The sequence below is a fragment of the Geotrypetes seraphini genome, chromosome 5, assembly GCF_902459505.1.
Source record: "Geotrypetes seraphini chromosome 5, aGeoSer1.1, whole genome shotgun sequence".
Lineage (NCBI taxonomy): Eukaryota > Metazoa > Chordata > Amphibia > Gymnophiona > Dermophiidae > Geotrypetes > Geotrypetes seraphini.
This window is the reverse complement of record NC_047088.1, coordinates 77,714,699-77,737,015: the sequence shown is the minus strand read 5'-3', so window position 1 is coordinate 77,737,015 and position 22,317 is coordinate 77,714,699. Positions and strand designations below refer to the sequence as shown.

The window sequence follows — 22,317 nt, the reverse complement described above, 5'->3', positions numbered from 1 at the left end:
AGCGGCAATATCAAGTTGGTAGCCTTTTTCGTGTGTGGGTTGGGGGTAAAGAATTTGATAGGATAGTGCATTGAGGTATGAGAGTATGCCGTCAACTTGCTTGGAGGTGTGGTCTTCTAGGTGGAGGTTTACGTCGCCAAGGAACAGGTTGTGTGTGGAGGTTAGAGAGTTCTGGAAGATGAAATCGAGTTCGTGTTTTGTGGCGGTCCATTTTCCTGGAGTTATGTAGAAGAGGATGCAGGTAATGGTGCCTTTGAGTGAGTCGCTGGAGAGTTGGCAGGCAAGCAGGTCTAAGTGGGGGGTGGAGTGTTTGTCTAGGACTTTTATATTTAGGTTGTTTTTTACTAGGATGGCCATCACTGGTAGGCTTGAGGAAGAAGTAAAGAACAAAGAATGGAATAAATATTTTAATACCTTTTTGTAAAAAATCTGCCATAATTAGATATGTGATCAGATTTTCTCTAATGACAGTACATATAATACTGACATTAAGTACCAAATTCAGCACTTATTATGGAGGTGTTTATATGATCTGCCACTTAAGAGCATAAGATAAACCAAGTCAGCAGGAACCAGTCCAGCTCATAAGTCTTTGGCAGATCCCAAAGAACAGATGAAATGTTTCAGAACTCACGTCAAGGGATAGGGGTGGACCTTCCGAATTTTACCTGGCTAATAATTTTTTTAATGAACTTTTCTTCCAGGAACTTTTCCAAACCTTGGGGTCCTTTTATTAAGGCACGCTAACCGATTTAGTGCGCTACATGCTAAGGCATTCATTATATTCTATAGGCGCCTTAGCATGTAGCGCTCGCTAAATCGGTTAGCGCACCTTAATAAAAGGACTCCCTTATTTGAACCTGGTTATATTTTGGATTTGATCTATATTTTAATTGCACTGTAACATGCTGTGTTAATGAACACTAATATAATGTTTTGAATCAATAATTATTTTAATTGAGAATGTTTGATTCCCCTGTACTGGGTACCAGCAACAGTAATTTCATTTCCTCCTGCCTGGTTTGATTGCCGACATATCTAAACTTCCTGTTTTTGTTTCTCAGATGAGTCAGTTTCCTGATCATGGCAGGCTGTAAAGCTTGTATGTGATTTCCTGGTGAAGACTCCACTTGCACATACATTCATATTGCTACTGCTGCCACCGGTTCGGCAAAGTCTTCTCTCTTATAACGGCAGGTTCTCATTTTTGTCTTCCTCTTATAAGCTGCTTCATATTTTACTCCCTCAGCATTTGGTCTTATCAGGAATTTTGTTCAATGGAGATTTCTGTTCTAGCACATTAATAGAGCATATTTTATTAGTTGTAGATATCTATTATGTGTGAACCGTGGTTTTCTTCATGCACTAGTGTGAATAATCAGAGCTAATGATGTAACATAAGGTGTATTTCTGTGTTACAGTCTATAATGTCTTGTTTTGATATTTTTCTTGTTTACTTTCATATAATCTGGTTTGTGAGGTAGAGGAAGCTTGAGCATGAAGTAGAAGGGATAAATGTGTATACAGTGCTATGATGAGAAAAAAGGTAATGCTGCTTGATTACATGGTCAAAATAAGCATATATTCTCTAGTATCACACAAAATAGGTATACAGGCAGTCCACGAGTCAGAGATGCCTGACTTAAGTATGGCTCGTACTTAAGAACACAGTTGTGGCTTCATTTGATTTCACTGAGCAGTATTTCCAGTGGCATAGACTCCTGCACTTCTCCTGCAGCAGATTCAGGAATGATGCATGACGGTTCATAGACAACGGCGCAAAAGACAAAGGCGCGCGCCGACAACTGAGCGCAAGACGGAGGCGCGCGCTGAAGAAAATTACAGTTTTTAGGGGCTCCGACGGGGGGTTTTGTTGGGGAACCCCCCCACTTTACTTAATAGACATCGCACCGGCATTATGGGGGGTTTGAGGGGTTGTAACCCTCCACATTTTACTGTAAACTTAACTTTTTCCCTAAAAACAGGGAAAAAGTGAAGTTTTCAGTAAAATGTGGGGGGTTACAACCCCCCAAACCCCCCACAACGCCCCCACAACATGGCGCGACGTCTATTAAGTAAAGTGTGGGGGGGTTCCCCCCCATGCCCCCCCCGTCGGAGCCCTAAAAACAGTAATTTTGAGCGGCGTGCGCCTCCGCGCTGCGCTCAATTGTCTGGGCGTGCCTTTGTCCCGGCGCGCTTTTGACCTGACACCATGCATGACCACATTAAAAACAGTGTGTGGTTGTCCTCAGAAGGGACACTGGTAGGGACAGTTAGCCCTTTTGTCAGCTGGGAGCAGAGGTAAGCAGCATGAATCTTAAAAACTACAAGTTCTGCGTTACATACAAATCCAAATTAAGAGCAGCTTGAAAAATGTTCTTAACCCGGGGACTGCCTGTATATATTCTGAAGATAAAGAAAGGATATCATAAGATGCTCTGTTTACAAAGGAGGAATATATAGTCAGCAGTGACATGAAAGAATTAGATATTGATTACTGGATGAAACAGAGAAGATTGTTGTAGATTTTGATGACATAGGATGTATGACCCAGCATTCAAAATTACTTGAGTGGCTAGCAGAAGGTGCTATCAGATCATTTACATTATATGGCCAAAGTTTAACCACCCAGAGTGGGACAGACTTAGAAACTTTCCAGGGGAGGGGCTTGTTTAAGAAATTTGTTCTTGTTCACTGATATCATGCAAATTCATAGTCATCAATGATACATTTTTTCATATTTTTGATTTGTATAATTCCTGTATATGTTCCAGCTCTTTAAATATGCTGAGAGTCGCTTTGAACTACAAAATACTGTATGGGAAGATTATAAATACAGTTATTATTATTATCACTGTATATCAGTGAATTGCAAACTGTGTGCTGTGGTGAGATTCTGGATGTGTGCCAGTGAGATATGAGCCTGTCACTGTTGGCACAGGTGCCAGCACCTCTTCTCCTATCTGTCCCATATTGCTACTGCTGCCACCAGTTCAGCAAAGCCTTCTCTCTTATAACGGCAGGTTCTCATTTTCATCTTCCTCTCATAAACTGCTTCATATTTTACTCCCTCAACATTTGGTCTTATCAAGAATTTTGTTCAATAGAGATTTCTGTTCTACCACATTAATAATGCTGCATACAGAAATATCACTTTAAAAGAATCAGAGCATATTTTATTAGTTGTAGATATTTATTTGTATAATACATGCGTGGATGTTGATGTGATGACATCACACCCCTGCATGTGATGTCATCAGTTGACATCCATGCATGATCAGAGGCTTTCTAGATGCGGATCCGAGTTTAGTGTACCGCAGTGAAAAAAAAGTTTTCGGGACACTGTTGTATATTCATGCCTTCCCTCTTTAATATTAAAGAAATCATCTCCAGCCTAGTAGTCAGTCTAGACACAAGGGGGTGCTATAGAGAGAGAAAGACACCAGCCACCAGAAACTATGATCTTGCTCTGTCTAGCTGTCTCTCTCTGGAGCTCTTCACTTACTTGCTGTCTATTCTATGTGCTCTGAATTCCTACAGAGCCACTTCAGTGGGATCTGTCCACCCAGGTCAGTTCCCTTGTTTTTTCAGTAAAGTAAAACAAACAGGACTCAGATTAGGTAAGAAGTAACTATCTATAATATACTGTACAAGTACTTTACATTTGTTTAAAGGTGGGTCCTTTCACTCAAAAGGAAAGAAATTGGGAGGAAGAGGTGATATCGTCACCAATCTGTAACTCACTGGAGAAAGGAATAAAAATTACTAAACAGAATTGTCTCTTTATTGAGGAAATAGGATTAGGGATCTTTGAGGATTTTGTAAAGACAGGTGATTGGAGGAGTGGGTTGGGAATGCACTTTTTTTAAGGAGATTAAGGATGGGCCCTAATTTTAACATTACAGGCCTGGCCCATGAAAGGATAGCAGTCTAACTTGATGTGCTGTGGTTAATAACACACAATGCTCTAAATTTATTGCAGGATTCAATAACATGTTCCTGAGGTAACCTGGGTTAGTGACTCCTAAAGTAAATTTTCCTTAGCTTAAAAATATGTAGTTTTTTTTAAATTAGAGCCTGTCTCTAGTATTTAATAGTATGTAAAGCTATAAAATGTAAAAGCAGAGGTTTATTGACATTTGTTTATTATTTATGACTGTCCATAGGTCCTGTTTATTGTTTCAGTTTATGACTTTAATTTGTATATGAGCGGGCCTTTAATATATGATTCCATAATCTTCCTCTGTCCTTAATTAATTCTTGTACAATCCCACCTTATTCCGAGACCAGTGGGTTATTTCTGTTTACCCACCAGAACTTTGTAGGAAACCTCAAATTTCAGAGGCTTAAATCCTACCCCCATACCTCATCACTGTGTATCATCCTCAACTTACCAGTCTTTCTTCCTACAGAGGGAGCAGGACCGGGTGTCCTTGGACATGGGCAGAATTTTATTGTGATATCTGGAGGTCACCAACAAGTTTCGCCTCTCTGACCACCTGTTTGTTCTAGCGGGTCCTGCCCGCAAAGGTAGGCCAGCTTCTAAGGCTATCATTTCCAGGTGGATTCGCATGGCCATTTCTACGGCTTACATGGAGGTCGGAAAGAAGCTCCCCCCACTTGCGGTGCGGGCTCATTCAACCAGAAGTGTTTCGTCCTCTTGGGCAGAGTTGTCGGCTGTTTCTTTAGACAAGATTTGCAGGGCCGCTACCTGGTCCTCCTTGCATACATTCACTAAGTTCTAAAGGACTGATGTGATACCTCTGTTCTGGCAGCAGGCTTATCAGTCCCATCCTGAATTTTTGAGACTACTCTGTTACATCCCACTAGTCCCGGAATAAAGTGGGATTGTACAAGAACAAAAGATTAGGGGCTAGATTCACTAAAGATAGCAACTCAATCGCTGTTGGCTGATTCTCTGGCGATTGATTCACTATCAAGTTTGCATGCAAACCCACTGACTCACTCGCTCAGTGAGCGATTGACACATGCGCAGAGCCCTAACAGTAGTGACAGGGGAAGCAGCCTCCTGTCACTGTTGTCAGGGCTTCTACATTTTTTATGGAACAGATGTTCTGCGTGACTTAAACACGTACCATCTGTCCCATTAGAAAAGCCACCCCCCCACGCTAGCACCACCGAGCCACCGTCAACCCTGGACCTCAAAAAGATGGCAAGAGGGAAACCCACTCCTTCCTGCCACGAAGGCGCCCTCTCCCTCCCCCCCCAAAAAAAAAAACAGCAGGAGGGATTCCCACTCCTTCCTGGCCAGAAATACTTCCCCCCTGAGGCCCCTCTCCCTCTTCAGGCCCCTGTTCTCCTTACCTTATAGTTGGGAGCAGGAGGTACTGAAAACACCTCCGATCTTTGCGATGACATTGGGCCTTAGGCCCCTCCACGGTGCATCATGTGATGCACAGAGAGGGGCTTAAGACCCTGATTGGCTCACATGCCTTGGGCTCCTCCCTTGGGAGGGGCCTGAGGCATCTGAGCCAATCAGGGAATTCCTTAGGAAGGAGCCTAAGGAAGTCCCTGATTGGCCAAAAAAACAATGTTTGAAATGGCCAAATATTCAATGCTGTAAAGACCAGTGGTCAGCTGTCTCTGCTGTTGGTTTGTGCCTTTTCTTGCAGAGGTATTTGTTCTTTGTTTTGCTATGGATATTCAGTGACACAGTCTGGATAATGCTCCTCAATATCCTTACAGACTGCTGCAACACTATCTGGATAGTGCTGGGTCAATATGAGAGTGAAGCAGCAAATCATTTATAGAATGGTATTCAGACCACTATCCAGGTAACTATCCAGATAAATCTGTCCTAATTTTACTCAGCAGTATGAATATCAACATTGTCTGGTTAAAGACCCTCAAGCTCGTTCTATCTGCTTATTCAGCACTTCTTGCTATCCAGATAATGGATCTCAGTATCAATGTTTTATTTAACTATTGTGGCTGGTGTTTAAAAGAAATACTGGCCATGGCAGCTGAATATTGAACTGACTGGATAGGTATGAAAATTTTCAAGCTTATCCCTCCTCTGAGCTCATCTGAAACTGCCTCAAACAAACACCCATGTACAGGTTTAATACTTTTCAGACAATCTATGGCACTTAACAGAATGGTTTTTGTAAATTGCCCTTTAAGGGCCTGATTTTATTACAGGACACCTATGTGAGAAGTCCAGAAAGGCACCTACTTTAAGCCATTTCATAAAGACAAATACAGGAACCTGTATGTCTTTAGAAAATAGGCTCCCAGATCTTGCCCAAATAAGCACACAAATGCTGATGCTTACATTCACACCTGCTCTGAAGATGTAAATATGGAACAAGGTAAAGGGAACAGAAACCCCACGTAAAATCCAACAATTGTATCTATTCGATTCATCCTTGCTTCATGTTCATTATTGCTTCGTTGACATTTTTAATATGTTTTACGTTCCTGACATTGTTGTTGTTTTCATTTTATTATACTTTCATGCCATTTGATATTGTACTTTTAATGATATCATTTATATACTTTTAATTTGTTTCAGTTTGAATTATGGAGTCTTATCTTTTTATTCATGCTAAGTGTATTCTTTTCAGAACAATAGGCAGGCTTCTACCTGGGGGCTGAAACACGGACTGTGTCGGGTCATTGGCTGTATCCTTCCACACAAGGGCATTACGCTCATAAGACTTTTATACATGTGTTTTTATTCATGTGTTTCTGTATTTATTCTGAATTCATAAAAATAAAATATTGTTTGTCCCAAGGTTGACGTGTTCTATCCCACTAGATCTAGAAACAGGGACGAAGTGTGAGATATTAAAATTTGCGGACGACACCAAACTATTCAGTGGAGCTCGGACTAAAGAGGACTGCGAAGAATTGCAAAGGGACTTGAACAAACTAGGGGAATGGGCGACAAAATGGCAGATGAAGTTAAATGTTGAGAAATGTAAAGTATTACAGGTGGAAAACAGAAACCCGAGGTACAACTATACGATGGGAGGGATGTTATTGAATGAGAGTACCCAAGAAAGGGACTTGGCGGGAATGGTGGACATGACAATGAAGCCGATGGCACAGTGCGCAGCAGCCGCTAAGAAGGCAAATAAAATGCTAGGCATAATCAAGAAGGGTATTACAACCAGAACGAAAGAAGTTATCCTGCCGTTGTATCGGGCGATGGTGCTTCCGCATCTGGAGTACTGCATCCAATATTGGTCGCCGTACCTTAAGAAGGATATGGCGATACTTGAGAGGGTTCAGAGGAGAGCGACACGTCTGATAAAAGATATGGAAAACCTTTCATATGCTGAGATTTTGGAAAAACTGGGTCTATTTTCCCTGGAGAAGAGGAGACTTAGAGGGGATATGATAGAGACTTACAAGATCATGAAGGGCATAGAGAGAGTAGAGAGGGACAGGTTCTTCAAACTTTCGAAAAATAAAAGAACAAGAGGGCATTCGGAAAAGTTGAAAGGGGACAGATTCAAAATGAATGCTAGGAAGTTCTTCTTTACCCAACGTGTGGTGGACACCTGGAATGCGCTTCCAGAGGGTGTAATAGGGCAGAGTACGGTACTGAGGTTCAAGAAAGGATTGGACAATTTCCTGCTGGAAAAGGGGATAGAGGGGTACAGATAGAGGATTACTGCACAGGTCTGGACCTGTTGGGCCGCCGTGTGAGCGGACTGCTGGGCATGATGGACCTCAGGTCTGACCCAGCGAAGGCATTGCTTATGTTCTTATGTTCACTCCCCATTTTTTCTCTCTTTGAAGATGTAAATGTGTACATGTATTCTATGGGGTCATTGTACTAAATTGCTGTAAGGTCTAGTGCAGGCAGGCTTGCCACATAATAAAAAGGTTTACCAGGGGACGTGCACTAGTGACCCACAGTAAATTTATCTTTTTGCACAAGTATACTGTATGCTAAATAAATATTTTTTGTTTTCCTTGAATAGGGAGTGTTAGGGGGTGGAGAGTAAACTTGACAGCACTAATCAGTTAGCATACGAGGCATTGGGGTAGTGTGGGGGTCCTTACTGCCTACAAAATAGGTGGCAGTAAGGGCTCACGTGGTAAGTTTTTTTAATGGCTGTTTGCTAATGGCAAAATTAGCACATGACCATTAATTCGGAAAATGGGAAAATGTGACCATTTTCTGGCCATGGCGCAAGTGACCTTAGCGCATGGGAAGACCCGAGTAAGGGATACACTAAGGCCACTTTTGACACAGTTTTAGTATGAGAGTAAATTTATAACAGGTCAGCTAGGCTGGGCAAGAAGGCATCTAATCTAATCTTCAGTTTATATACCGGATCATTTCCCGAAGGAACTCGACTCGGTTTAAATTCTTTAAAGATAGAAATGACATAGTAATAGACCATGTGGAAAAGGGTGCTATTGGGGTAACAATTCCTGAATCAGTGCTATTAATTAAGCATAAGATAAAATTTTTAAAAGCTAAAAATTAAAATATACTTTATTACAGTTTGTCAGTTGATAATCTTGAAAACTATTGTGTAAACAGCCAAATTTTTAACCTATTTTATAAAGGCACATAAGTGTCTATATTCCACCCACACTATACCCCTGCTGTGCTTATGTGTAGATCTCATAAAAGTAGGCACACACTTTCTGAGTGCAAGTACTTTTTACATATAAAAGCAGTAGTGCTATCCCTTTCCTTCAGGCTTTACATGTGGAAAACATTTCATAAAATTACTCTCTAAAATCAAAACCAATATGTTCATTAAAATTGTCATACATAGGATTACCATATAGCTCCAGAAAAAGGAAGGCGGACTGAGACATCCAGGTTTTACTTCCATTGCTTTGATGAAAACATGCTTATTTAGAGTCCTGCCCATATGCATACAAGAAGAATTTAAGATATTGTATTTCATTTTATTATTTTTCATAATTGTTTATCTGTTTCATTTGTAGCTCTGAACTAAGTGAATAACTAGGAAGAGACTGGTTTATTTATTCATTGGTCTGTTATCACCATGACCTCACCCTGGAGCCTGTTACAGAGGGAAATATTCACTCCTCAGGAGGAGAAGCTGCTGGAGATGGTTCATGTGTGGAAATCCAGCAGGAGGAAGAAAATTTCTATTCTCTGTATCATAGGTTAGTGGGATTTCAGGGTAATGAACTGCCTGGATTTTTAATATTTCTTTTGTATTTATCTTCCCTGTAAGGCTCTTAACTTGAGTTACTTTAACCACAGTTACCTCTTGTGAATTTAGCAGAGTTTACTCTTGGGAAAGCATATGGAGCATGGTTGATTTAATTCTTTCCCATTCTGCTGTATGTGTTTGTACAGTAGAATCTCAGTTAATCAGTATTCAACTAACTGGCACTCAACCAACCAGCAAAAAGAAAAAAATTGTCTCCCAAGCACCTCAGACAACCTCCAAAGTCATGCTCCTGACCTAACAACCCCCTTCCCTCCCTCCCTCCAGCCCCTGAAGAATCAGTGGTAGCCACAAATCTCCCTCCCTCACTCCAGCCCCCAAAGCAGAAGGCAGCTGGTCCTGACAACCCCCTCCCTCCCTTACTCAAAGCAGCAGAGCTGATCCTTATACCTCCCCTGCCCCTCACTTACCCAGATCAGCGGAGGCCTGTCCTGACAACAACCCATACTTCCCTCACTCACCCGAAGCACTAGCGGTACCCACTGAGCAGAGGAAGTGCTGTAAACAGGCCGGTAGGGCCTTTCCTCTACCACATCATTTCTGATGTGGTAAAGGAAAGACCCTGCCAGGGCTGGCCAGAAGCAGCCTGTTTACAGCACTTTAAATGCTCACTGGCTACCGCTACTGCTTTGGGTGAGTGAAGGAGGAGGGATTGTCAGCACCTGTTCTGCTGTTTCGGCTAAGTGAGGAAGGGAAGGGGGGGGGGGGGGTGTCAGGACCTGGCTCTGCTGTTTCAGGTAAGTGAGGGAGGAAGGGAAAGTTGTCAGGATCGGCTGCATGCTGCTTCAAGGTCTGGAGGAAAGGAGGGAGGAAGTGATGGGTGTTGTCAGGACCAACTGCCATGGAAGCTGGATCCATAAGTTTGGGGGGGAGGAGGAAGGGACATGGATACTGGTCCTTCAGGGTGAAGGGCAGGGGAGATGGATGCTGGACCCATAAGTTGTGGGGGGAAGAAGGGAGAGAAAAGGGGGGTGAGAAGGTGATTCAGAAAGAAGGGAAGAACAGATGCTGGAAGGGTGGGGGGATGATAGAATGAGGTGGGAAGGGAGATAAACTGTTTTTACAGTATCTCTCAAGCAATCGGAAACTACAGTTATCAGGCATTGACCAATCTCCACGGGTGCCAGATAACTGAGAGTCTACTGTATATGTTCTGCCTCTCTGTATCTATGACTTGTACAGGAAATGGGAGGGCTGGTTTGAATGATGCAAGATGGGGAAGATGGCAGGGAAGATGTTATCAGTACGGGCTACTGTTGATGGGTTATTTTACTGTTAAACCAGGTTAATAACTAGGTCTCATTGTAAAAAATGGGACTTAAGCTACGATAGCATGAGTTGTGGCAAATTAACTATAGCCCATATTGATAACTTTTCCTATTAGTTGTTTTGGAAAGAACAATAAGAGGAAGCCAAGTGATGTCACTGTCAACAGATTCAAATGATAGATTTTACATTTAAACTAGAGGATGCCATTGTCCGAAACTAGCAGATATTTTGCCTTGTTTTTCCACCACTAGAAGGTCATAGAAATACCTGCTAATAGCAAACTATGACACTATACATAACTATGACACTATACATTTTATACAAAAAAGCTATAAAATTCAGTCATATAGCAGAGAAAGGGATATGACAGTGAGGGAAAAGAAATTGTGGTGGTGGTGTTTCCAAATCTTTTGCCTATATGTGTTTGACTGTGTTTATGTATCTGTGGATATGTTTATGAAGTTTCATGCTGGGTCCTATTTGACATCATCGACGACAATCCACATTTGGGATTTTGTTTTGTATCTACAAACAAGATTTGTGTCTACAATAAATTTGCATGTTATCCAGAGGAGGGTGAAGAAAATGATAGGAGGCTTGCGCCAGAAGACGTATGAGGAGAGACTGGAAGCCCTGAATATGAATACCCTAGAGGAAAGGAGAGACAGGGGAGATATGATTCAGACGTTCAAATACTTGAAGGGTATTAACGTAGATCAAAATCTTTTCCAGAGAAAGGAAAATGGTAAAACCAGAGGACATAATTTGAGGTTGAGGGGTGGTAGATTCAGGCCCTTCCTTTGCCTAAAAGGTCTGGGTTTGAGACTTGGGCGATTTTTTTGATCGGGAATGTGGTGTAGGGATAGATGTAGTGGCAATCTAGGCGAGTAGATTGCTGAGCGTGCAGGTAGGCCATTCTCAGTTTGGATGTTTTTTTAAAGAATGGACATTTCCCTGCTGCCAACATCAGTGTCTACTGACTTAGGCCAAAAAGGGACTTAGACTTTTTTTTGATTATGCCCCTCCACATATGTATTATGAATATAAATACATAAAAAGCTAATATAACAAATCATATTTTGAATAAAACTCCAAGCTAAAGACATTACATACCAGTTTGTAGAGTGTCACAAGCACATTTTAATAAAGCACAGCTCAGCACAGCTGTAAAAACAAAAACTAGCACTCAATAATCATTTCTGCTCTGGTTTTACTTTTTATTTTTAAAATTTGCATAATTTACCTTCCATTTAAGCTTATTATGTTGATTTGTATGTCACGTGTCTATTGCCTAGATAAGGATTGCTCTTTGAGCTTAATTATTGTGACCCAGTTACCGTACGGTATAGTTTATACAATACAATATTTATTTATATACTGCCAATACATCATGGAAGTTCACAGCGGTTTACAAAAAATGAGGGGTCCTTTTATTAAGGTGCACTAACCAATTTAGCGCACGCTAAGGTGCCCATGGAGTATAATGGATGCCTTAGCATTTAGCGCGCGCCTTAATAAAAGGACCCCTAAATGAGCTAGTACAACATTATGAACAGGTTATCTTAAAGTTACATCTTTTAAAGTACAAATTCTTCAAACAGGTCTTTAGATCTTTTTTGAAACTCTTAATTTGTTGATTGATTCTACTAGGTAGAGTTTTCCACAGTTTGGCTGCTTGATAAGCCCAGGTTGGATTGAAAATCCTGGTGTATTTTATATTTTTAATATCAGTAAAACAAAAGGTATGGTTTTGGCTTAAATTCAAAGTTGTCATTTTGGAGAATTTAAAAAGTTGAGGTATATAATCTAGAGTGTCCCCAAAGCAAGTTTTGAACAATATGCAAAAGAATTTATAATGGATCCTAGCTTCCACTTCTAAATGATTATGTGGGTAATTAATATGTTTTTCTTGACTCTACATATTTGGAGATGTTTTTTGGTAGATCATTCTGTGAAGACTGAACCAGGACCTACTGTATCTTCTAGAGGCTATGGGGCTAATAATCGAAACAAAAATACATCTAAAAACCAGCCTAAATCGGCACTTGGACGATCAGTAACAAAAGTTGTCAAAGTGCCGATAATCGAACCAGGTTTTAGATGTATATAAAAACGACCTAAGCCTTCACAGTGCTGCGGAAAGACCAGAGCTCAAAGGGGCGATTCAGGAGGAGTGTCGAGGGCGGGATTTGGGCGGGCCATGGGCCATCCTAGACTTAATCGTATTACATGTATAACCGAAAGTGTTACAACAATGCCTTGACGGAACTTGGACGTTGTGACTTAGGCCATCTAAAACCAGGTCTAAGTCCACAGAACCAGATAAGCACTGCAGACACAAAGTACAGACCCCCACACACTGCCCCAGTGATCACTGACCCCCCACCCCCATAAAATTTGTAATAACAACTTTACATATCTGCCTCCAGAACATCGGCTCCTGGCAGCCTGGCATAGAAAAGCCTAATAGAGCTGCACAGAGGTGGCTTAACTGGTCTTGGGGGTGGGTTAGTGAATCACGGAGAGGAAGACCCAGGCCTCTAAGCCACTCTAATCACTGCATTCATGGTGAAAAATGTGCACCCCCAAAACCCCCAACTCTTTTGTATTGCCATATAAGTGGCTCCTGCAGCCATAAGGGCTATTGGGTTGGTAGATAGGTGGGTCTAGTAGATTCTGGGGGTGTTTTGGGGAGGGGGCGTACCATGACCTATAAGGGAGCTGTAGTGAGATGTTTATGTGGGACCCTTTTTGTGAAGTTCACAGCAGTGCCCTGTAAGGTACCCCAGTACTCTGGTGCCATGTCTGGGTGTCCAGTCCATCACTTTTCTGGCCTCTTTCTAGGCATTTGTGAATTGGATGAATTTTTGGATGAAAATGGGGTATAAAGATGGACGACTTAGCGGTCTGGGTGTACAGTTGGCCGATTTTTGGGGAAAAAAAAATATGTTGGACGTATTTTTTGAAAATGGACCTTTTCCCATGTCCGACTTTGGGCCACTTGTGACTTAGGCCCAAAACTGACTTAGACGTTTCTTTCAATTATGCCCCTCCACTTGTTAATTTTGTAGGCTGTGACAGTTAAGTTTCTATCTCTAGTAGAAAGTTCAAGTTTAAAAATATAGGAAAAAGCTTTTATACTATGGAAACTAGCTAATAAGTAAAATTTGTTCTTTTAACATTTAAACTGTCTGTATAAGGGAACCTAGAATTTATCTTTTATCCCAAAATTTTCAAAGCACAAAACAAAATAACATTAACTTACCCAGAGAAATGTCCTCTTCTTCTCTCCTCTTAGAAAGAAGGTTACCTGGAACTTTTCCTCTCTATATGGTCTTCATTCTTAGAGGACTGCTTCAAACAGACTCTTTGAAGCTAGCACAGTAGTCAGATTGCCCTGGCGACCTTTACAACTCCACTCTCCCCCTGCTGGCTCAGCTGATCACAGCTCTGGTGCCAGCTCAGCTGAACGCAGGCAGGGGAGAGCGACACCCTTACTAGTAATCAGGATAAAAGGAGCCAGAAGAGATTTGGGACTTTCTTACTGTGGCAGCAGGCAAGGGACAGGGAAGCCTGTGAATTACTGGGCCTGCTCAGAAGAACATCGCCTATTGCTTAGCTCTTCAGAGCAGGCACCAGGCACAGTTTCTCACCCCTTTTACCAGGCTACCCGTGCAAATAGCATGCATATGATTTGCATGCTATTTGTGCTGAGTATCACATGCTAAAGAAAAATCACTCCCATCCTGGTATTTTTTACCTGGTTGCCGAAGCTTTGAGCATCGGGGCTTGAGTGAATACAGAGAATTAATTCAATTGATTTTGTCCATAAGCCACATTGGTAGACACTGTGAATCAGGTTTGCACTGTTACTGCTTAAACTTATCTATTCTCAAGATAGATGGAGGAAGATGCAGTTTCAGTTGGTGCAAGTGTGTTATTTTTCACTGGTGCTATTAAAAGTAAAGAAAGATCTCGATATCTCTTTTCAAGGACATGGTTTAGTATTTAATGCATTGCTTTTAATTTGCAGTAGCAATAGTATAATACTATATAATCTTTTATTACTCTTTAGTATCTGCCTTTCGGCCCAAGCAGCTGTTCTTGGTGAAATTGAAAAAGACTGATCGTGGGGAGATGTACAAGCAGGCAGAGAGATGGTCCCTGCAGGATCTGAAAGCAGTAGATGGAAAGGATGTCATTCAGGTATTGTAACTTAATTATATTTTTCCATTGCAGGATGTAATGATTTGCTGTTGTGATATCAGGTTGCCTGTTCTATATCTACCTCTTTATATACAGTATCAGTCTTTCAAGGAGTGGTCTTTCACAATTGCTTTCTCTTTTTAAATAATACCCTCTATTTTCAGCACTGTGACAGTTAAAACACTTGCAATTCTACTCACAATTGTATGCTTCATGGCACTTAGTATTAGTCTTGAAAATGAATAAAGATTTATTTAAAAAAAAGCCCAGTATCCTGTTTTCAACAGTGGTCAGATCTAGTGGATGAGTCTAGGGTACTTCTTCCTTTTAGAGCTAGTAGTAAGCAATCAGTTCAGTATGGCGAGAAGAGTTTTCCAAGGACTTTCCATGGAAAACTGCAATATTCTATTATTAAATTATACCTAAAAGCAATTTTTAAAAAATTATTTATTCATTTTCCAATAAACATTACAGAAGATTACACTTGTTACAGAAACAAAGAAGATATTAATTAACATGAAGAAAAAAGAAAGAAAAACAAGAAAAATGTTATCTACATAACATAACATCATGCTTCTAAACCGTATAACCGTAAATTCAATACGGTTTACAAAAGATTATAAATAAAAATAACAAAGGAAACAAATAGAACTATTTGGCCAAATATTTTGAGAAGAGATAAGTTTTCAGCTGGGTTCTAAAATGTTTATAGGAACAAGCTGTACACAACAATGATCAAAATTTTTTATCGTAGAAAGCTGCCTGAAATGCTAGTGTATGATCAAGAGATTTCTTGCTTTTACAACCCTGGACAGATGGGAAAATGAACAAGGCATGTGATCTTCTACTATACTTATAAGATGCTATAAGAAATCTGTCGGCCATATAAAGCGGTGCAGTACCATACACGACTTTATAGCAAAGACAACCAAACTTAAACAAAACATGAGCTTCCATCGTGAGCCAATACAACTCGCGGTTGAACGGCGTTACAGGTTCATACTTCTTCAGACCATAGATCAGTTTGACTGTCGTAATCTGAATTAGTCTAAGTCTGGCCATATTTTTCTTAGTACTTGTCAGATAAACAATGTTGCAGTAATCAAGAAGACTTAACAACAATGATTGAACCAAGAGTTTAAAAGCAGAAAACTTAAAATAGGGTCTTATGGTCCGCAAATTCCATAAAGTATAATACCCTTGTGTACCACAGCGTCTATCTGATTTTTCCTAGTCAGGTGCTGATCAAGAACCACACCCAATATTTTAATTGTTGAATGAATTGTATACAGTGTTGAGTTTATACTATATAGTCAACTAATAGGGGGAGTGAACTCAAAAAGTAGAGTAGAAATTTAAGAAATTAAAATAGAACACTATGGGGCTAATAATCAAAACTTAAACACATCTAAAAACCCACCCAAGTTGGGCTTGCCCCTTCCCAGTGCATTGTAGGATGTACTGGGGAGGGGCCTATGGCCTGATTTGCCCAGTTACCTATGGCCCCGCCCAAGGTTAGCGTGGGGGGGTCTGGGATGGTGGTGGGGGGTTGTTTGGGGAGCAAGGGGGCTATCTTCGGCTGGAGTGCCTGGGATTCCTTCTGCTGGTGTTGTCGGGGGGGGGGGGGGAGGGAGTTCTGGGAGTGTAATTGAAAGTTTAACAAGACTGCCTAGACCGGAACTTATACGTTGGGACTTAGGCAATCTAAAAACAGGTATAAGTGTCCAGAAGGTTTCCAAAGTGACCAGATAACCACTGCAGGGACAAAGTACAGACCCTCACACACTCCCCCAGTGATCACTGACCCCTCCCGCCCTGACATAAAAATCGGAATAAAAACATACATACCTGCTTCCAGAACATCAGAACCTGGCATAGGAAAGCCTAGTAGAGCTGCACAAAGGTGGCTTAAGTAGTCGGGGGCTGGGGAGGGGGGGCTAGTGAACCATAGAGAGGAGGACCTTGGTCCATAAGCCACTCTAACAACTGCATTCATAGTGAACAATGTGTATCCACCAAAACCCTACTGTACTTTCATATAGATGGCACCTGCAGCCATAAGGGCTATTGGTGTGGTAGACAGGTGGGTATAGTAGGTTTTGGGGGGCTCATCATGACCTATAAGGGAGTTGTGAAATGTTTATGTGGCACCCTTTTGTGAAGCTCACATCAGTTCCCTGTAAAGTGCCCCTCTACTCTGTTGCCATGTCTGGGTGGTCGGTCCATCACTTTGCTGACCCCTCCCACATCCAAAAGGTCTTATTCTAAGCGTTTTGGACATGGACAATTTTTTTGATGAGAATGCTGTATAAAGATAGATGACTAAGGGCTCCTTTTACTAAGTTGCGCTAGTGGTTTTAGCGCGCGCTTAGCACGTGCTGCATTGCCGCAAGCACTAGACACTAATGCCAGCATTGAGCTGGCGTTAGTTCTTGGTGTGTAGTGCTGGGCTAGCGTGCACATTAATGCCATGCACGGTAAAAACGCTAGCACACCTTAGTAAAAGGAGCCCTTAGTGGACTGGACGGTCAAATGGCTGGATGTAGAAGTAGACGATACTCAAAAAAAAATATTTTGGATGAATTTTTCGAGAATGGACTTTGGACACTGCTGACTTTGGGTGACTAGTGTTCTAGGCACAAAATGGACTGACATTTTTTTTATTATGCCCCTCTCTGTTCATAGGGGGAACCATATCTGTGAAAAAATGCAAAACTTCCAAGAAATTTTTTTCAAGCATATCTTTAGGCAAAATCCCAGGATCCATAGGAAAATTCAAAAATCGTAAATTTAATCTTCTGTTAAAGTTTTCAATCTGTTCTATCTTTCTCCTCATTGAAACATTATCTTTAACAGCAATAGATCTAAATTTTTGTAAAGAGGAAATATCTGATTGAAACTGCTGAGCCTTAATCAAGGAAATCTTGTTTCAACTCCTGAACAGTTTTAGAAGTATCCATTGTGGAAATTAAAGTTGTTACCGCCATAGAAGATTTCTGAACTATTTATTAGAGAATGACACGGTGACTGTTACACGTGGGAAGCCGCGGGTAACCCACTGGAACGGGGAGTAAAAAAAAAAAACTGGTTGCATCAGGTACGGGGGCAAGGCCATTCACTGTCCCGTGGCCTTGTCCCCACAGTAAAATATCTGCTTTGTTGCTTCCCTTCCCACCCCTCCTAATCTGCAGCCCTCTTCATGATCACGACACTCGCTCCCGTCCCGCTGCTGGCAAAAAACCCCAAAACCAGCCGTTCATCTTTTTCCTTCATCTAGCCTTCTCCCTCCCTTTCCCTCATCTTCGTGGGTGCTCTTCAACAGTTTTCGCTTTTGGAGGTGTCAGGATGTGATCACCATTCTCACAAGTCCTGCGTGACTGCCCCAAAGCCTCTCCTCTGACACACTTCCTGTTTCTGCCTGGGCGGCTTGTGTCAGAGGAGAAGTTTCGGGGGCAATCGTGCAAGACTTGTGAGAATGGTGACCACCTCCTGACACTTCCAAAAGAGAAAACTGTTGAAGAGCGCCCACGAAGATGAAGGGAAGGAGATGGCTAGATGAAGGGAAGAGATGAACAAATGTTTTTTGGGTTTTGCTTTTTTCCAGCGGGGGAAGGGAGCAAGTGTCTCGATCGTGAGGAGGACTTTCAACTGGGAGGGTGGGAAGGGAAGCCCGATAAGGGGAAGAGGTTGACTGGTGCTGAAGGGAAATGGAGAGAGAGAGGGAGGAGGAGATGCTAGACGTAAGTGGGGAGGGGAGAGGGAGGAGAACAGATGCTGGTTGGCAGGGGAGAGTGAGAAAGGGGAGCAGACACTGAAAGAAAGTGGGGAGAAGCGAGGGGAGCAGACGCAGAAGGGAAGTGGAGAAAGGGAGGAGCAGACGCTGGATGGAAGTGGGGAGGGGAGAGAGAGGGGAGCAGATTCTGGTTGGAAGGAGAGAGTGAGAGAGGGGAACAGACACTGAAGGGAAGTGAGGAGGAGAGAGAGGGCGCAGACGCTAGAAGGAAATGGGGTGGAGAGAAAGGGAAGCAGACTCTCGAAGGTAGTGGAGAGGAGAGAGAGAGAGCACATACTGGATGGAAGGAGGGGATAAAGAAAAAGAGCACTTGCTGGATTGGTGGAAGAGGATTTAGTGGGATAGTGGAAGGGAAGAGGGAAAGAGGTGGAAAGGTGTAGGTAGTTCAAAATAAACAATTTAAATAAAAAGAAAAAAGTTCAAAATAAACAATTAAAAAAAAAGGAAAGCTGTAGGTAGACGCAATTAAAGGGAAATTGAGGACTGACAAGAGGTAGAAAACATGAAGTAGACAAGAGGTAGAAAACAAATTGAAAAGGAAGGGAGAGGAGAGAGAGATACCAGAGCATTGAAGGAGGGGGAGGAGACAGATACTAGATTTGAAGGAGAGATGCCAGACCATGGAGGAAGCAGAGGGAAGAAGATGGGTGCCAGACCAATGGGTGGGGGGAGGGAGAGATGAAAGGGAGAGGCAGACAGTTTCTGGTAGAGGCATAGAAATAGATCAGATGTCTTATGGAAGAGACAGAGAGAAAACAGACAGTGGATGAAAGGAAGAGAACGATGAGGAAAGCAGAAACCAGACAACTAAGGTAGAAAAAAAAATTATAGGACAGGAGTGGGCAATTCTGGTGCTCGAGTGCCAGATTCCAGTCAGGTTTTCAGGATTTCCCCCAATGAATATGCATTGAAAGCAGTGCATGCAAATAGATCTCATGCATATTCATTGGGGAAATCCTGAAAATGTGACTGGATTCCGGCCCTCAAGGACCAGAGTTGCCCACCCCTCCTCTAGGATAACATAGTATTGTAGCTGTGTTGATAAATGTTTATAAACAAAACCCTGCCAGCTGAAGATCTCCTCCTCTAGTTAAGCAACCATAGCTCTAATTTATAAAATGACAATTGTACAAAATTTTTATACTTTATTAAAATAAGTTCAGTATAAAACTATTTAAGGCTTATGCAAAGATGGGATCAGATGGTTTGCGGGGACGCGGACCAAGCTCACGGGGATGGGGTAGAAATGGGGACCGAGCTCACAGGGACGGGGCGAAAATGGGGACCGAGCTTACGGGGAGGGGGCAGGGAAAGGGACTGAGTTTGCGGGGACAGGGACAAATTTTTCCCTGTGTCATTTTCTATCGATGTCAAATACATAACCGCCTTCCATACTATTTCAAGTGTAATCGCCTTGGATGGCTCAGAGCTTTCCACTCTAAAGTCCATCTAATGGGGAACTGCCCTCACTCGAAGTTTCTGGTGATTGCATTCCAGCAGACCCAGCTTGCTCTGTCAGCGATCCCACCTCTGATGCTGGGCAAGGCGGCTGAGTCAGTTCCAGGGGAGAAAGAGTAACATCCGACCCTGAAAGCTCGGCGACTCCTTCCACTTGTGCTTTAGCAGGTCTCTCACCACCAGTTAAAGTCGTCGGATTCCCAGTGAGATATTTCTCAATGCTTTGCTGCAGCAGCAAGGAAGTACGGTTCAGTGAGAAGGTAACCCACACAATTCCTTTCCTTTTAGTATGCAGCATCATACCAAAGTTTGTGGCAAAAATAATAGAGGAATCGCAGCTCAGCCCAAGAGAAACAGAGCTCGCCAGGTACATGCCGCCATCTTGGCCACTCCCTTCCCCCTAAAAGCTAATTTTTAAAGTTTTGCTATTGCAAAATATATGTGATCCCAGTACAAAACCTTTAGAACTGGTAGATATGCCTTACATATAAAAGATCTAATTATATACCTGAAAAATCAAAATTAACCATGTGTTGAGTATCAAGTTACCCAGATATGTTAAGGACAATAGTATTTTATTTGACACTTGGAAAACCTTGACATTTATTAACAAACTAACAGATATTCCAGTAGAGAAATCTACTTATCAATCCTTATGGTTAAACTCCAAAATTCAAATTGGTGAGTCTGGGATGCAGGCAATTATACGTACACGAGATGATGTTTTATCAAATGGGCAAATGCTTGATTTTTCACGACTGCAATAATCTTTTGGCATTGCAAAGTCTCAAATTTACAAGTTGAAGTTGAAGCAAGCCATTCAGAAGGGGTTCCCTGATTGGCGTAATCTAAAAAATCATTATATCTTGCAGGTCCTGTGCTTCCAGACGGATTTCCTAGGGCATCAGGCCACTCAGTGGTATAAATTAATATCTGGTTATATGAATAAGAAACCAAAAGCTAGTCTTAGCAACATTTGGAGCATTGAGATAAAGCAGCAAATTTCTGCTATTCAAAGGCCACGAATTTGGACTTGAAGGATGAGATGTACAGCATCAGCATCTATGAAACAAACATGGTTTGTCTTGTTACATAGATATTTTTTGACCCTGGTTAGGTTACAAAAGTTAAATAGTTCTAAATCTAATAGATGCTGGCACTGTCATCTTGATATAGGGACACTGGATCATCTGCTGTTCTATTGTCCTTTGATACTCAATTTTTAGAAGTTGGTATGGGGACAGGTTAATGCTATACTTGAGTCATCAATTCCATTGACATATGAGATAGTCATTGGGATGATATTACATCTGAAGCCCTCATTGGACAGATATAAATGTTGGCTTTTCCTTATTATGACCGGGATAGCCATAAAAATGGTTACCTGCAATTGGAAGAAATGGGATCGCCTTAGCTTTACTTTTTTGTGAGCGAATTTATGCTTAAGTTATAGGTATGAGAAGATGAATGCGGATATGCTGGGGCATACTAAGAGATTCAAGTTAATTCGGGGCCCATTGGCGTCTTTTGTGGATTCATTATAATTTTCTTTTTCTTTCCAGTGGGAGGGAGGACGGGAGGAGGGTATTTCTTTTGTATGATTCTATTCCCTTATGAAAATGTTGGTTGGGTGGGGAGGTTTTACTGTTGTATGGATATTGATTGATTATAAATGCATATATGATTACTATTATTTGTATAGATATTGTATTGCATTTTTGTTAGCTTTGAAAACTCAATAAAGATTTGTAAAAAAAAAAATTAACCAACAAAATCCAACTACATGGGAAACATGTTTGAACTGCATTCTAGACTTTGCTTTTTTACTAGGAAAAAGTGTTGATACCCTTACAGGCCAACTGTATGGGAAGGGGTGATTATTCATGGCTCCGCCCCATAGTAGAGAAAAAAAAGAAAAGAAAAAAAACCAAGTCTTTAGCTACTGTAAAAAGGACAACAAAAAGAGGCTCTGGAGATGTCACAACCAACTTATGGATACAAGTCTTTTATTTGAATTAGAACAATTAAAATATATAAAAACAAAACAAAGACCCGACTAGGATCCAAGTTTTGGTGACTACGTCGCCTTCCTCAGAGAACAATATCAAGCGGGTCGGCGTCTCTGCTTAACTTACAAGGTTAACTTACAAGGTGCCAAAAGTAGCAGAGTAGCCATGTCCACTGCTTCCTGCCACAAGGCATATAAAAAAGCAAGATTACAAATATTACACCAATCCCTGAAACACCACCACAGTTTTTATTTGGAAAACAGAGGAAACAGGATTATCTACGCATAAACTACACATCATTAGAATACCTCATTTCAATCAGATTTACACAGAACATGGATACAGCCTCACCATATACAAAGCAAGTGGCTGCAAATTACAAATCAAA

At 41.5% G+C, this 22,317-nt stretch overlaps 2 protein-coding genes across 2 annotated transcripts in view; one reads left to right on the top strand and one right to left on the bottom strand.

Annotated features, from left to right (window-relative positions):
- Positions 1-22,317, bottom strand: part of LOC117360978 (BTB/POZ domain-containing protein KCTD12-like) — a 136,924-nt gene that overhangs the window by 96,642 nt on the left and 17,965 nt on the right. The window lies entirely within an intron of this gene.
- Positions 3,531-22,317, top strand: part of LOC117360307 (exocyst complex component 1-like) — a 123,108-nt gene continuing 104,321 nt past the window's right edge. Inside the window, exons 1-3 of the mRNA XM_033944004.1 lie at positions 3,531-3,620; positions 8,941-9,126; positions 14,539-14,669. Coding sequence (XP_033799895.1) covers positions 9,003-9,126; positions 14,539-14,669 — 255 coding nt within the window. The 5' untranslated portion in view covers positions 3,531-3,620; positions 8,941-9,002. The remainder of the gene's footprint in view (positions 3,621-8,940; positions 9,127-14,538; positions 14,670-22,317) is intronic.